Source organism: Oncorhynchus masou, chromosome 32 (genome assembly GCF_036934945.1).
Source record: "Oncorhynchus masou masou isolate Uvic2021 chromosome 32, UVic_Omas_1.1, whole genome shotgun sequence".
NCBI lineage: Eukaryota > Metazoa > Chordata > Actinopteri > Salmoniformes > Salmonidae > Oncorhynchus > Oncorhynchus masou.
In genome coordinates this window covers 59,696,599-59,714,167 of record NC_088243.1, presented here as the reverse complement: position 1 = coordinate 59,714,167, position 17,569 = coordinate 59,696,599, and the positions used below count along the sequence as shown (strand labels likewise).

General features: G+C 43.6%; 1 protein-coding gene across 1 annotated transcript in view; it reads right to left on the bottom strand.

The window, feature by feature from the left end:
• The window catches only part of LOC135526342 (disks large homolog 3-like), a 146,918-nt gene that overhangs the window by 103,636 nt on the left and 25,713 nt on the right, over nt 1-17,569 (bottom strand). Inside the window, exon 4 of the mRNA XM_064954641.1 lies at nt 6,712-6,822. Coding sequence (XP_064810713.1) covers nt 6,712-6,822 — 111 coding nt within the window. The remainder of the gene's footprint in view (nt 1-6,711; nt 6,823-17,569) is intronic.

The following is a 17,569-nucleotide window of genomic DNA, read 5'->3' as shown; positions in this document are numbered from 1 at the left end:
TGGGGGATGTGAGAGCTAGGTGACAATAGGCTGACAGCCAGATGTGGGGGGTGCTGTGAGGTGGGATCTGCTGTAGCCCTCCCATAAACCAGAGTAAAATGCCCTCCTTTAAGCACAGTGCTTATATTTACAACAGGGGTACAGCCTAACTGGCTGGCATGGAAATAAACCACAGAGTAAAATGCCCTCCTTTAAGCACAGTGCTTGTATTTACAACAGGGGTACAGCCTAACTGGCTGGCATGGAAATAAACCACAGAGTAAAATGCCCTCCTTTAAGCACAGTGCTTATATTTACAACAGGGGTACAGCCTAACTGGCTGGCATGGAAATAAACCACATAGTAAAACATCCTCCTTTAAGCACAGTGCTTATATTTACAACAGGGGTACAGCCTAACTGGCTGGCATGGAAATAAACCACAGAGTAAAACGTCCTCCTTTAAGCACAGTGCTTATATTTACAACAGGGGTACAGCCTAACTGGCTGGCATGGAAATAAACCACAGAGTAAAACGTCCTCCTTTAAGCACAGTGCTTATATTTACAACAGGGGTACAGCCTACCTGGCTGGCATGGAAATAAACCACAGAGTAAAATGTCCTCCTTTAAGCACAGTGCTTATATTTACAACAGGGGTACAGCCTAACTGGCTGGCATGGAAATAAACCACAGAGTAAAACGTCCTCCTTTAAGCACAGTGCTTATATTTACAACAGGGGTACAGCCTAACTGGCTGGCATGGAAATAAACCACAGGGAAAAACGTCCTCCATTCGCTATTTAAGTACATAGATGACATGTATTTTTTCCTGCTGCCCCCATTTTTGATACAGGTGCATGATAATGGTCCATTCTAAATCAAAAGAAATGTCACACATATTATTTAGTATTTGTAAATACAAGATTAAATCAAGATTAGTCTGATGGGTGACAATATTAGCCTATCACTTGTGAATGATATATTATGACTTGTGAATCAGTCTTGTTTCAATCAGTCGCACACCTCATGTAGCCTAGCCCATAGGCCTATATGTTTCAATAAGGTTTGTATCACAACTAAAAGTGGACAAATAACTTCTTAAAATGCAGCATATTAATCTGCTTTACAAGGGGTGTAGAGCCTAACTGGCATATATAAGCAGCATGTGAGTTTAAAGTTTTGGGAAGAAAATTTTGGCCATAAAAATGCACCTTTATAATATAATAATAATAATCGCGGTCACTTTTGATAATGGTGTTTTCCACTAATGGAACATTCGTGCTTATAGCCTACTACCATGTACGCATTGCTGCACTTATAATGTGAAGAAATAGCCTAATAGTTTATCAACATTTTAAGCTAAACATTCTGATCTGTTGCGTCAGCCACATTGCATAAAAAATATGTTTTGATGCTAGTGGTTGTATTAATTTGGGATTTATCACATCCCACAACTGTCCCAGACTATGTTTGGAATATTTATTTCTCACACAGAATAGAATGTCAACTTTTGTACTATGGAAGATAGTAGATTGACATAGGCTAGCACGTTTGCTGTTTGTTAGGGCTACTCATCTTGTTGGCTAATGAAATGTAAATGTGGACAGTTCTTCCAATATCTTCAATATGCACCTCGGAATTGGATAAGGACACACGCAGCTGCATCCCAATGCGTCTGTCTTAACTTTTAGGCTGTGAGAAAGACCCAATCACGTGACGGAGAGCCGTGTGAGTGAGAGATGCTTTGGATTGTGCAGCACACTCAGGGAGAAGGGCACAACGCAGCACTCCAGGACTCAAAAGGCCTGGATTTCTTTAGGGTGCATTACGGCCACAAAGGGGATGCCACCGTGAAATCCAAGTGCTTGTCAAATTGTGAATGAGAGACTATTGGAGCGTGTACAGCCTGTGCAAAAAAAAAGCAGAACTCATTTTTTCAAATCATCATGTAGCCTTACAATGTATTAAATATCAAAACATATAGCCCAACGTTTGTCGAACAACTAAAGTTACATTAATAACTCTAAATTAAGCATATAGGAGTACCTATTCCTTTGTTAACCGCTCAACACAGAATACTGTTGTGCGCACTCCCTCAAATCGTTTGGGAGAAAATATTTAGATTTTATTCAGCTTTGTTCAATTGTATTCTTCATACTATAAAATAATATAAAATAATGCCATGGAATTATAAGCAAATCTGCTAAATGAACTAGTGTAGCCCACAGCCATTTGGCATAGTCACATCAGGACCTAACATAAGGACAACTCAGAGTCTGCTATTATTTTCTTCTGAAACAGACTACATTTTCTTCACATCGTGCATCTTTAGACCTGTCTAAAATAAATAATGGATTTATTGTGAAGGTGTAGGCTATATTACATGGATTTATTTACTTTTTTAAATGGCTTGTAGTGGAAGCCAGGAGATGCTAAATGTGTTTATGTTTATTAACGGCCAATTATCGTGACACCGACAGATATTTGTTTGGCAATCACCGGCAGACAAAATTTCGTTGACTGCTACCATAACCTATCTTGATCCTCTCCTGTTGTCTTAAAGGAGCAGTCACACCATAACCCATCTTGATCCTCTCCTGTTATCTTAAAGGAGCAGTCACACCATAACCCATCTTGATCCTCTCCTGTTGTCTTAAAGGAGCAGTCACACCATAACCCATCTTGATCCTCTCCTGTTGTCTTAAAGGAGCAGTCACACCATAACCCATCTTGATCCTCTCCTGTTGTCTTAAAGGAGCAGTCACACCATAACCCATCTTGATCCTCTCCTGTTGTCTTAAAGGAGCAGCCACACCATAACCCATCTTGATCCTCTCCTGTTGTCTTAAAGGAGCAGTCACACCATAACCCATCCTGATCCTCTCCTGTTGTCTTAATTACCTGCAGGGAGGCTTGGAGATGGCCAGAGGCACAGGTCCCTCTCTATCAGGATGAAACTCTACATCAGAGAATGATCAACCTGTATCCTCCTCAGAAGAAAAGAGATATAGCAAGACATCTCCCCAGGAATATGAAAAATAACAACTTAATGTATAGCAGATATAGTCAACATGGACAATAGGAATGTATCCAGAGGAATTGACATAAGACAAGGAGTGGGTCCATGATGAAATACTCTGACCTGTGGAGGTATGACTGGGGCTAGTAGAGCTAACACACACACACACGCGCACACACGCACACACGCACACACAAAACCAGAATGTAACCTGCCAAGAAGGCGACAGTTTGCTGTACCAGAAACACAGAGACAGGAAACAAAGGCGCCACGGCTCTGACTCCTATTAATAGGCCACAGTGGCAGAGAACAGCTGCTCCACCAACACAGCACATCCCACTGATAGAATAATGATAGAGGGAGAGAGAGTGAGGTAGTTGGAGAGATTGAGAAAATAAGAGAGAGATCGACAGAGAGGAGTGATGGAGAGAGTAAGAGAGAGAGAGCGAGGGAGAGAGTAAGAGAGAGAGTAAGAGAGGAGAGATAGGGAGGGAGCAAAAGAGGGAGCGAGAGAGAGAGCGCGCGAGAGAGGGAGAGAGTAAGAGAGAAAGAAAGAAAGAAAGAGGAGACAGAAAGAGGGAGGGAGAGAGATAAAGAAAGATAGAGAAGGGGGATGGAAACAGGGTTGGAGGAAAACATAAGGAACATGGCAAGTCAGTAGAATAGTGTCTGTCGGTGGTGATGTAGGGGTGTTGGATAGGTAAGGTGTAGGGCACAGAGAAAGCTGTGATGGGGGATAGATGAATGGGAGGTGAGGGGAGACAGGCTAGAAGCAGAGAGACAGAGAGGGGGGGTGCTAAGTGACAGAATATGGCAGAATACACAGGAGAGAGATAGGCACCTTGTGAGTGTCAAGAAATGCAATGACTGTAGCATGCTGCAGAAAAGAAGGGAGGAAGAAAGAAAGAAAGATGGAGAGAATTAATGACGAGTGTGTGTATCCATGTGCAGAATCACATCTGTATATTTATGCATTTAATTCTCTGCAGCAAAGCAATGTATCTAAATCATGTGATCCATGATAAATACAGCATCATTTGTAGATGTACATCTTTTAATATGCATCTGTGTGTCTATAGTATGACTGGGAATAAAAGAGAGATGCAAAAGAAGGAATGAAAAATAGAGAGAGAGAGCGAGAGAGTCAGAACAGTCTGTAGGGATGCAGGCAGGAGGAGGAATGTGGTTTCCATGGCAACCCGAGGTAGGCTGAGCTCTGGGTGTCCGTTCCAGCTCTGACTGCGCGTTGCACTGCAGCGGCCCTCGCCTCGCTCTCTCCATCCTCCCCCACTCTCTCCCTCTATTCCTCTATTCCTCCCTCGCTTGCTCGCTCATTCACTCCATCCCTACCCTCCCCTGCCACCTCCTCGGCTCCCTCCCTCTCTCCATGCGAGAGAGATGAACTCAACACTATACACACCCATCTCCTTATTATCCAGACCCAGCTCTTCACTGAACACCATTGAGTCTAACTGTACTGTCACAGTGGTTTTATGCAGATATTACATTATCATACGAGCACAGTGATCCTGTATCACCGTGTCTCAACCCAGGCAGCAGCCCCATCCCCCCGCCCCTTGCACTAGTTCTCGGCTCAGCTGAAAAGCCAGCATCTGCGGGCATTCTGCTGCCATGTGCCGCTGGGCATGTTGTGATTGGGAAGGCATGTGAAAACAAGGCATGCCATGGTACTGTACTGTTGTAGTAGGGAACATGGACAGGAGGCCTATCCTTCCCTCCCTCCTTCCCTGAAAGACAGACACAGGGGCTGTGTGATAGCAGGTGAGTCACAACCCTGCATTCTAAGGTATCGTGGCCCACTACAAATGACAGTTTATTTTATTTTTATTTCACCTTTATTTAACCAGGTAGGCTAGTTGAGAACAAGTTCTCATTTGCAACTGCAACCTGGCCAAGATAAAGAGTAGCAATTCAACACATACAACAACACAGAGTTACACATGGAATAAACAAAACATACAGTCAATAATACAGTAGAACAAAAGAAAACAAAAAGTCTATATACAGTGAGTGCAAATGAGGTAAGTTAAGGAAATAAATAGGTCATGGTGGCGAAGTAATTACAATATAGCAATTAAACACTGGAATGGTAGATTGGCAGATGATGAATATGCAGATAGAGATACTGGGGTGCAAAGGAGCAAAATAAATAAATAAATACCAGTATGGGGATGAGGTAGGTAGATAGATGGGCTGTTAACAGATCTGACAGCTGGTGCTTAAAGCTAGTGAGGGAGATGTGAGTCTCCAGCTTCAGATACTTACGCAATTCGTTCCAGTCATGGGCAGCAGAGAACTGGAAGGAAAGACGACCAAAGGAGGAATTGGCTTTGGGGGTGACCAGTGAGATATATCTGCTGGAGCGCGTGCTGCGCGGGTGACCAGTGTGCTCAGATAAGGCGGGGCTTTACCTAGCAGAGACTTGTAGATAACCTGTAGCCAGTGGATGTGGCGACGAGTATGAAGCGAGGGACAACCAACGAGAGAGTACAGGTCGCAATGGTGGGTAGTGTATGGGGTTTTGGTGACAAAACGGATGGCACTGTGATAGACTGCATTCAGTTTGTTGAGTAGAGTGTTGGAGGCTACTATATAGATAACATCGCCAAAGTCGAGGATCGGTAGGATGGTCAGTTTTACGAGGGTATGTTTGGCAGCATGAGTGAAGGATGCTTTAATGCGATATAGGAAGCCGATTCTAGATTTAATTTTGGATTGGAGATGCTTAATGTGAGTCTGGAAGGAGAGTTTACAGTCTAACCAGACACCCAGGTATTTGTAGTTGTCCACGTATTCTAAGTCAGAGCCGTCCAGAGTAGTGATGCTGGATGGGCGGGGAGGTGCGGGCAGTGATCGATTGAATAGCATGCATTTAGTTTTATTTGCGTTTAAGAGCAGTTGGAGGCCACGGAGTTAACAGTGTCCAAGGAGGGGCCAGAAGTATACAGAATGGTGTCGTCTGCGTAGAGGTGGATCAGAGAATCACCAGCAGCAAGAGCAACATCATTGATGTATACAGAAAAGAGAGAGTGATATACAGTATAATCATATTGTCAATCGTTGATGATTCATCATACATGCATCATACATGCATGATTTACATAGTCTAAACTGACAAACATACATTTGAAAATATGACAGCATGCCAAGTTTTAAGAGGCTAAATACCATGAAATACCAGGCCCCATTATCTGCCCAGTGTTGACATATTGAGTTGAAACAGCTGTGAACATGCTTGCCACTTCCATTTGTGACATAATGAACCCAAACTAAGCAATGTTTCAGCCTCAACCTTCCCAAATATTGAAAATGCTAAATATATGTCGAATTTCAGAAATCCACATCAGCAAAATCTACAACAATCCTGAATATTCTCATATCAACATTAGGATGAATTGTACTAAAGGCTGTGGTGGTTGTGTCATCACAACTGATATCACTGATTTGAGTCGCTGGGCTAGTTCTGAGATTCCGTGTGATGCATGCGCTGTAATGCCCTCTGATTATAAATATGTTCATAAGGTCACTGAGCTTAATGAAAAATAACAAACATCTCAGGACGTTAAGGGCAGCCCTGTGACGACTCGTTGAGCAGGCTGAGAGAGGATATGTGAGAGAAACACTGATTGGGTGAAACTTTTTTGGGCTCTTTTACGTTATGGAGCGTTCATTTGACCCCTGGGTGACTGACCTTTGGTGTCTCGATGTGGGAGCAGCTCACCAGCACCGACACACGCTCCACCTTCTGAGGGCTCCTCCTTGTGGTCACTCGTACCCGCGACACTCCCTCCTCCCCAGAGTTCTGTAGGAAGGACACACAGGATGAAATAGATCCAAAACTTTTTCTGCTTATCATTTCCGACATTAGGTAGGCTATTTAGATACAGGAAATTTATCTTCAGTCATTTCTTGATGCTCTAGAACACTAAATAAAGCCTTGCTCACCAGAATAATGTCATAAATCGATAGAATGAATGCATCATCAACAATATAGTTGACATCAGTAAAGTTCTCTTTCATTCCTACTTCTCTCCCACGGAGCAAAGATGTTTTGGGACCGGGAAGATTTTCAGTGCAAAATTTCCAAATGACATCAGTTTCTCGACCGGTTTAACAGAAATGAAAAGCTGTGAAAACAATCAAACATGTTTATGATAGTATTTCAGTTCATCTTGGATGCATATTCTGGTTAAAAGTTAAATACGGTCAGCATTTATGTCGCTGAAAAAAAGCTAAGCACGCATTCACATTTCCTCAAGATTAAATAAATAAATGTATCATATTTCTCCACTCCTGTTCCCGAGAAACTCTTAATTCTGCAGGAGTTAATATTATAATAGGCTACATGTGAGGCCTACAGTCAGTGTCCACACTTGGTGATAGTATATGAAACAGCTTGCGCAGACTGCGAAAAACAACAGTTTACATGCCACAGTATCCCGTTTAAGTTCAGCCTATCCCAGGGATTTTATTCGGGTACCTCAAAACTGGGATACGTGCTTATTTCGGGTTATTGTTAACGGGATATGATGTTTATATGCATCCACTCAAAAACAGAACACTTGAGTATCCCGACTAATAACAGGATATTGGTGTGCACGTAAACATGGCCATTGTTGTAGCAACATTTAAAATTAATCAAGGCAACATCCATCTGCGATGGTACAGGTTGAGTAATACAGCCGTTGGGCTCGCTTTCTGTCGGCCTCTCTGCTAACCAGCATTGACTGACTGATATTTGTTGTGCAAACAGTCACCGGTGCCCCGCAGAACCAATGGAGAAAAGACAGAGTATAAACTGGACTGTCAAAGATCTACTAAACATGACAAACAATGGGATCATAGTGAAGAGAAATGAAAACTCAACCAATACATAGTGACAGGAGAGGAGGAGTAATCACTATGTTCCAGGCTCATACAGGTCAGATTCGTAGCCTAAAGACTGTAACTGTATGAAATGATATAAGGACGTTGGCAGCTATTGATTCTTACACACTACGTATGTATTATTCAAAGCGGCAGTTAGATCTGACAGAGAGAGGGAGGCTTTTCCTACCTTGGAGCTGTTGAGTGTATTGCCACAGCTTAACCCGCACAGACCCTTAAGAGACAGCAGAGGGCAGCCTTTAGAGCAGGCATGGAGTGCCTTAGACTGCCTGACGCAAGGTCACAAAAAGTGCTTGACAAAATTGCATTGATGATCAAGGCCCTAGCGGGTTCTTTGTCCTGGTCTGTGTATAATAGACACGCTACACTCATAGAAGCATGCAGGCTAAACACATCCGTCGTCCCGTAAAAAGGGCACCCAAGTGGCGCAGTGGTCTAAGGCACTGCATCTCAGTGCTAGAGGTGTCACTACAGACCCTGGTTCGATCCTGGGATGTATCACACCCGTCTGTGATCGGGAGTTCCATAGGACGGTGCACAATTGTTACAGCGTCGTCCGGGTTAGGGGACGGTTTGACCGTGGCAGGACGCCATTGTAAAATAAGAATTTGTTTGTAGCAGACTTGCCTAGTTAAATAAAGGCTGAATAAATACATTTCAAATGAATTCTTGTCGATGTTTTGTCATTGCTGTACCGTACTTTAACCAGACATGTAGATGTGTCACTGCATGAGTCTGAATATGTTATCAGGGAGATGATAAGGGAGTTTTGCTTCGGCAGCTCTGTTCCCACATTGCAGTGCTGAAGGTGCCCCCTGCCCTCTCAACTGACCCCTCTGTCTAATAATGACAGCTAGGAGGACGGCCTCGGCAACACTGGCAGGTAACTCATCACACACACACACAAACGAAAGCACAGCACGCACACATGCACGCAAATGCAGTCACACACACACGTACACACACGCATGCAGTGTTCACAGACGCAAGCACACACGAACACACTGCAAAAGCACACGCACGCACAGTTGAATGATGAGTCTATGAATGACTTATCATGAGTCAACAAACAGCATGCAGTATTCATTAGAAACATTCCTATTTCAAACTTGAACAGTCAAACAACAAGTAATGACAACTAAATAGACCAAATCACACAAGTATGACATTGGAATCACATTTGAGCTACAAACTAGATTCAGCTTTGCACAATGATAACCTAATATATTCAACTTTTCCATCAGGCCTCTTCCTCCCAAGTATCCCCCTCTTTTAACCAGTTTCATTCATTCCATCTCTACAGAAGCTATTATCCCCCTCACTTGCCTCTCTGCACCAAATCAGTGAATTTGCAGACTCATTTATTTTCCCTCCCATCCTCCACACAGGTGACAGCATGCCTCGAATGCTGATGAGGGCCTACTCACTGGCCAGCCACTGAGCTGAGCTGTCCCATTCACTAGCCCCCACTGCTAGGGCCTCCTCACTGGCCCCCACTACTAGGGCCTAAGTAAGACTGCGCCTCTTCTCCCTCAGGAGGTTAAAAAGGTTTGGCATGGGCCCTCCAATACACAAAAAGATCTACAGCTGTATCATTAAGAGCATGTTGACTGGCTGCATCACTGCTTGGTATGGCAACAGCACCACCCTCGGTCGCATGGTGCAACATAGGGTGGTGTGGACAGCCCAGTACATCACTGGGACCAAGCTGCCTGCCATCCAGGACCTCTATATCAGGTAGTGTGAAAGGAAGGGTCGGAAAATCGTTAAGACTCCAACCACCCAAGCCACTGATTGTTTTCTCTGCTTCCGCATGGCAAGCGGTACCGGTCCATAAAGTCTGACATCAACAGGCTCCAGAACAGTTTCTAACCCCATGCCATAAGACTGCTAAATAGCTACACAGACTATCTGAGTTGACCTTTGTATTTTATTCTTACTTTGCACTGTGTCTATGCACATTCACAGGGCCTTACACACTACACACACTGATATCCCAACACACATACACACACTCAATCCATTTGCTCACACACACACATAATATGCACACACATTTATACTGACTCTATACACACACACACTTTTACATTTTAGTCATTTAGCAGACACTCTTATCCAGAGCGACTTACAGTAGTGAGTGCATACATTTTCATACTAGTCCCCTGTGGGAATCAAACCCACAATCCTGGTGTTGCAAGTACCATGCTCTACCAACTGAGATACACAGGAACATACAATCATCATATATGCTGCTGTACTCTGTTTATCATATATCCTGATACCTAGTCACCTTACCCCTATACAGGGTCCCCGAGTGCCGCAGTGGTCTAAGGCACTGCATCTCAGTGCTAGAGGTGTCACCACAGACCCCGGTTGTGATTGGGAGTCCCATAGGGCGGCACAATATTGGACCAGCGTCGTCATGGGCTTGGCCAGGGTAGGCCGTCAATGTAAATAAGAATTTGTTCTTAAATATATTTAATAAAGGTTAAATATAAAATATATAAATATCTACCTCACTACAGTATCCCTGCACATTGTAAATATTGTACTGGAACTGACCCTGTATATGCTATCCTTACTTACTTTATCGTCTTATTCTTATTTGTATATGTTTTTGTTCTACCTTGTTATTTTTAGTATCACATTGTTATAAATTATTACATTGTTGGGGTTAGAGCATGCAAGAAAGGCATTTCACTTTCCTTGTGCATGTGACAAATTCTTGAAACGCATCCCTGGCCCCAACTGCTCGGGTCTCCTCACTGGCCAACCACTGAGCTGAGCTGTCCCATCCACTAACCCCCACTGTTAGGGCCTCCTCACTGGCCAGCCACTGAGCTGTCCCATCCACTCGCCCCCACTGTTAGGGCCTCCTCACTGGCCAGCCACTGAGCTGTCCAATCCACTAGCCCCCACTGTTAGGGCCTCCTCACTGGCCAGACACTGAACTGTTCCATCCACTAGTCCCCACTGCTGCGGCCTCCCTACATATAGCCCACACTGGCCAGGCCGGAGGCTGGGGCTAGGGATTGGGCTAGGGATGGGGCTGGGTATGGGGCTAGGGCTGGGGATGGGCTAGCCAATCCTCAACACTGTCACTAGTAACATTAGCTACAGTTCCACTGTACTAGTGACATGGTGACCAGCTGTAATGCAGGGAGGGTGGGCTGGGGAACATGTGCAGAGGATTTAGTTGTAAGCAGCACCAGGGTGTATCAGAGGAATGATGGGTGGGGCACTAAGTCTCTGGATAAAGCTTTTGACATGATGTGACGTGTGACCACAGTGTGTGTTTGGCATGGGCCAAGGTGATGAGGGTTTTGCACAATGATATCTGTCAGGTGAGCGTTAAATCTGACTGTAAATCATTGAAGGAATGAAAATCTGATTATGGCAGAAAAATGATTGGTTCACTACAGTGTATTCCTATTAAGGTTTAATAGTTTAAGCTAGGAGGTACATATGGGAATTCCTAGAGAGAACAAATGCTTTAAAATTCTGAGAATGGAATCTTTCTATAACCATTCATTCAGACACACTTTCAACAAATGAATCAGGTTCCTCTCTCCAGGCTTGACTCTCAGTCAGTAGGATCACACACACTAAGCTTTTTGTGAACAAGTAGCAGCCATGAATGTGTTATGAAACCGAATAACTAGCCTGCTAATATTGTTGCAGTCGCAAAGTCTAGGTGTCTTAGGCCGAGTTAACTGGTCTGCAACCTGATTTAAGCTGGGCATCTGAAAAATCTCTGTATGAGGACTGTCATGTGTACATGTGCCCAGGATACAGCAAACTTGCCGAATTCAGGTCCAGCTCCGTCTTAACTTCTTGGTCGGCCAGTCCAAGCAGATTATTCATATCTTCATGGTGACAAAACAAGTCTACAGTAACCATGTTGTCCCCCACAAATGATGTAGCGCTCCTTCTTGTGTCAATTAGTAACAATTATTCCAACATACGAGTAAGGGAAAAAAAATGTATAACATTTTTCCCTTACTGGAAATTAAAAGTTGATAATTGACTATTGCTGGTTTTGTCACGCCCTAACCTTAGATATCTCTGTTTTTCTATATATTTTGGTTAGGTCAGGGTGTGACTAGGGTGGGTACTCTAGTTTTTGTATGTCTAGGGTTTTGTATGTCTAGGGGGTTTTGTATGTCTATGTTGGCCTGATGTGGTTCCCAATCAGAGAAGCAGAGAGCTGTTTATAGTTGTCTCTGATTGGGGATCATATTTAGGTAGCCATTTTCCTCATTTGTGTTGTGGGATCTTGTCTATGTATAGTTGCATTAGTGCATTAGTGTTGTTTTGTTTAGTAAGTTTCTATTTATTAAAATTATGTGGTCCGATCTTTACGACGAACGTGACAAAAGATCCCACGACCAACGGACCAAGCAGCGTGTTCAAGAGGAGCAGGGATCCTGGGCTCGGGAGAAAAGTGAGTGGAGGACATCTTGGACCTGGGAGGAGGTAATGGCAGGGGACAAGACCCAGCCATTGAAGCAGGCGGAGGCAGCGAAAGAGGAACGGCGATGATACGAGGGGACACGGCTAGCATGGAAGCCCGAGAGGAAGCTGCAAATAATTGGAGCTTTTGGGGGGGCACACGGGGAGATTGGCGGAGTCAGGGTTTAGACCTGAGCCAACTCCCCGTGCTTACCGTGGGGAGCGTGTGACTGGTCAGGCACCGTGTTATGCAGTGATGCGCACGGTGTCTCCAGTGCGCATTCATTGCCCGGTGCGCTCTATTCCAGCTCCCCGCATTTGCCGCCCTAGAGTGGGCATCCAGCCAGGACGGGTTTTGCCGGCTCAGTGCTCCTGGTCTCCAGTACACCTCTTCGGACCAGGATATCCTGCGCCGGCTTTACGCGCAGTATCCCCAGCCCAGTGCGTCTCCACAGCCCAGTGCGTCCTGTGCCAGCGCCCAGCACTTATCGAGCTAAAGTGAGCATCCAGCCAGGACGCATTGTGCCAGCTCTACACTCCAGACCTCCAGTGCACCTCCACAATCCAGTACATCCTGTGCCTCTTCCTCGCACTCGCCCTGAGGTGCATGTCACCAGCCCAGTACCACCAGTACCGGTCCCACACATCAGGCCTCCACAGTCCAGTACATCCTGTGCCTGTTCCCCGCACTCGCCCAGAGGTGTGTCTTCAGCCTGGTGCCACCTGTACCGGTCCCATGCATCAGGCCTCCAGTGCGCCTCCACAGCTTCCGGCGCTTCCAGAGCTTCCGGCGATGGTCCCCAGTCCGGGGTCTCGCGGCGACGGTCCCCAGTCCGGGGTCCCGCGGTGGTGGTCCCCAGTCCGGGGTCTCGCGGCGACGGTCCCCACACACCTATTTCCATTACCCTATCACATCCCGTTTCTCTTGGTTTAAAAACCCATTCAGTTCCTCTGGAGCTCAATCTCTCTGTCAATGCCATCTGTCTGTAGATCTCTCTGTGTTTCACTCTCTCCTACTATGTCTCTATCTCGCACTCTTTATGTATTGAGCTCTCTTTTGTTTGAGCACCTCCATATCACTTTGTCCCCACCTGTGAGTATTGTTTTTGTTATGGTGTTTGATGGTGGGAAAAGGGGGAACCAAGACAAGTCGGGCGGACCACCCACTGTATTTTTGGTTAGTTAGTTAGCTGTATTGAAGTAGGCTAGTCTAGTTTAGGGGTATTTTTCGATATTTGTTTCTTTCCTTGGGTCCAGCTCAGCCCCTTTTCCTGCCCCCCTTACCGTGTGTTTACAAATAAACCCTGAGTGTTTGACGGTAGATATTAGTTGTCTGTGGTTATTTTGTTCTCACCGTTACTTTGTCACTATTACACTTTGCATGAGTTATTTTACGGGTCTTGATAGTATCCCCCCTAGACTGCCGGGCCAAAGGGATTCGTAACCTCCACGGTCCGGTTCCACAAAAGTGGAGGGATCAGCATAAGGAGGGGGGCTGCGTCCAGAACCGGAGCCACCACCGAGGGTAGATGCCCACCCGGACCCTCCCCTATAGGTTCAGGTTTGCAGCCGGGAGACCGCATATCTGTTTTTCTATATATTTTGGTTTGGTCAGGGTGTGACTAGGGTGGGTACTCTACTATTATTCTGACATTTCATTTTCTTAAAATAAAGTGGTGATCCTAACTGACCTAAAACAGGGAATTTTTACTAGGATTAAATGTTGTGAAAAACTGAGTTTAAATGTATTCGGCTGAGGTGTATGTAAACTTCCGACATCAACTGTAACTGTTATGAAAAAAAGTGCTATCTAGAACCTAAAATGGTTATTTAGCTGTCCCCATAGGAGAACCCTTTGAAGATCCATTTTTTGTATACATGTAGAACCCTTTTGGTTCCAGTTAGAACTATTCTGGGTTCCACCTGGAACCAAAAAGGGTTCTCCTATGGGGACAGACAAATTACCATTTAGGAACCCTTTTTTTCAAAGAGTGTACACATACACACAAGGTTAAAAATGTTGTGTAAATAGTTCATTTGTTTGCCCTCAAAATAAATGGTTTATGCTATGAGGGAGCGAGGCATATACAACAAAAGGGACAGAAATGACAAATACATAAAAATAAAACAAATGTTTCAGTAAATTGTTGGTTTGTCCTCTTGTGCAGATATGGAGTGCAGCGCATTGCCTAACAGTTGTTTCTTTGTATTTTTAAAAGAAAATGAAGAATGGATAGGATCTGTAACAATGGATAGGACACTTGTCCTCCTCCAAGCATCAGTGACCTCCAGGACCAGTGGCCTTTCCTTTTCACCAGGTTATGTATGGCTCTGCAACAACTTCCATACCCTCACTGGCATCGTGATTGACAGTCGCATGACTCAAGCTCTCCTAAACAAGGGTAAGAGAAATTGTCAACTTTTTTAAAAACCAAAAGACCAAGGTAAGGACAGAGATCCATTGCCTGCTGAATGAAATCGACGGTTACATCAGATTCAATGATGATCTAACAGCCACTGCTGACATTATTTTGTTGATGACCCACTTCAAAGAGAAGGACGAATCTCTGTTCCACTTGGCAGATGTAAGGAATCGTGTTTATACTGTATTATTATACTAGAGGTCGACCAATTAATCGGAATGGCCGATTAATTAGGGCCGATTTCAAGTTTTCAAAACAATCGGAAATCTGTAATTTTGGACGCCGGTTTTGCCGATTTTTATTTATATATATATATATATATATATTAACACCTTTATTTAATCTTTTTAACTAGGCAAGTCAATTAAGAACACATTCTTATTTTCAATGACGGCCTAGGAACGGTGGGTTAACTGTCCTGTTTAGGGGCAGAACGACAGATTTTTACCTGGTCAGCTCAGGGATTCAATCTTGCAACCTTACGGTTAACTAGTCCAATGCTCTAACCACCTGCCTCACGAGGAGCCTGCCTGTTACGCAAATGCAGTAAGAAGCCAAGGTAAGTTGCTAGCTAGCATTAAACTTAATCAATCATAATAACTAGTTATAACTACACATTTTTGATGAGATTACTAATTTATCTAGCGTGTCCTGCTTTGCATATAATCGATGCAGTGTGCATTCATGAAAAAGGACTGTTGTTGCTCCAACGTGTACCTAACCATAAACACCAATGGCTTTCTTAAAATCAATACATAGAAGTATATATTTTTAAACCTGCATATTTAGCTAAAAAGTTATCCAGTTTAGCAGGCAATATTAACCAGGTGAAATTGTCACTTCTCTTGCGTTCATTGCACGCAGAATCAGTGTATATGCAACAGTTTGGGCCGCCTGGCTCATTGCGAACTAATTTGCCAGAATTGTACGTAATTATGACATAACATTGAAGGTTGTGAAATGTAACAGGAATATTTAGACTGATGGATGCCACCCGTTAGATGAAATAAGGAACGGTTCCGTATTTCACTGAAAGAATAAACTTGTTTTCGAGATGATAGTTTCCGGATTCAACCATATTAATGACCTAAGGCTCGCATTTCTGTGATATTATGTTATAATTAAGTCTATGATTTGTGTTACGGAAACAGTTATCCTGTGAGTGTGTGTATCCTGTGTGTGTGTTGATTTTCTCTCCTTCTCCCCTCTCAGGTGAAAATCATCACTCCCTAATCAGTCAACAATCAATCATCAATCAGAAGACACACCTCCTCCTATTTCCTGACCTATCACAGTTCCTTCCCCATGGTTTAAAAACCCCATCATTTGTTTGTTCTAGAGCTGAGCTCAATCTCTCTGTAAATGCCATGTCTGTAGGTCTCTGTGTTTCACTCTCGCTTTGTGTCTTACTCTCGCTTTGTGTCTTAACCTCTCTTTTGTTTAAGCACCTCATAGCACTTTGTCATCACCTGTGAGTATTGTTTTTGGTTATGGTGTTTGTGTTTGATTGCTGGTGGGAAAAGGGGGAAACCAAGACAAGTCGCCCATGGGCATACACTACCCGTAGGTGAACTTTGTTAAATACACTAGTTAGAACTGGGCGGACCACCCACTGTATTTTTGGTTAGTTAGTTAGCTGTTGTTAAAGTAGGCTAGTCTAGCTTAGGGGTGTTTTTGAATACTTATTGTTTCTTTCCTTGGGTCCAGCTCAGCCCCTTTTCCTACTCCCCCCATTACCGTGTGTTTATAAATAAACCTAGAGTTTGACGGTAGATTTCTGTTGTCGTGGTTATTTCGTTCACACTTTTACTTTGTCACAATAATAATTTGCATGAGTTATGTTACGGGTCTCATTACCATCCCCCCTAGACTGTCGGGCCAAAAGGGATTCGTAACAATTTGATAGAGCCATCTGACTGAGCGATGGTAGGCACCAGCAGGCTCATAAGCATTCATTCAAACAGCACTTTCGTGCATTTTGCCAGCAGCTCTACTGTTTATGACTTCAAGCCTATCAACTACCGAGATTAGGCTGGGGCGAGGAGAGGTACTGAAGCTATACTGTTACACTGGCAATACTTAAGTGCCTATAAGAAGATCCAATAGTCAAAGGTATATGAAATACAAATGGTAGAGAGAGAAATAGTCCTCTAATTCCTATAATAACTACAACCTAAAACGTCTTACCTGGGAATATTGAAGACTCATGTTAAAAGGAACCACCAGCTTTCATATGTTCTCATGTTCTGAGCAAGGAACTTAAACGTTAGCTTCCTTACATGGCACATATTGCACTTTTACTTTCTTCTCCAACACTTTGTTTTTGCATTATTTAAACCAAATTGAACATGTTTCATTATTTACTTGAGGCTAAATTGATTTTATTGATGTATTATATTAAGTTAAAATAAGTGTTCATTCAGTATTGTTGTAATTGTCATTATTACAAAAACATTTTAAAAATCGGCCGATTAAATCGGTATCGCCTTTTTTTTTGTCCTCCAATCGGTAATGAAAAATCATAATCGGTCGACCTCTAATTATTGCACATGATTTGAATATTTTTAATTTGTATGTTTTGTGATTTTAGAACACTGCAACTCGGGTTGCCAGACACACCAAGGCTGATCGTGTTTGGTAATACCTTTTATTTGATTTATAGTATTGTGGTACATATCTAAAGTATTCTAGTAAGTATATACTAACACCCTTACCTTTGTGTATTTCAGGAAATACTCTATTGGGTTCTTCAAAATGAATGGTGTCGATCGAGGGGAGAGTGGT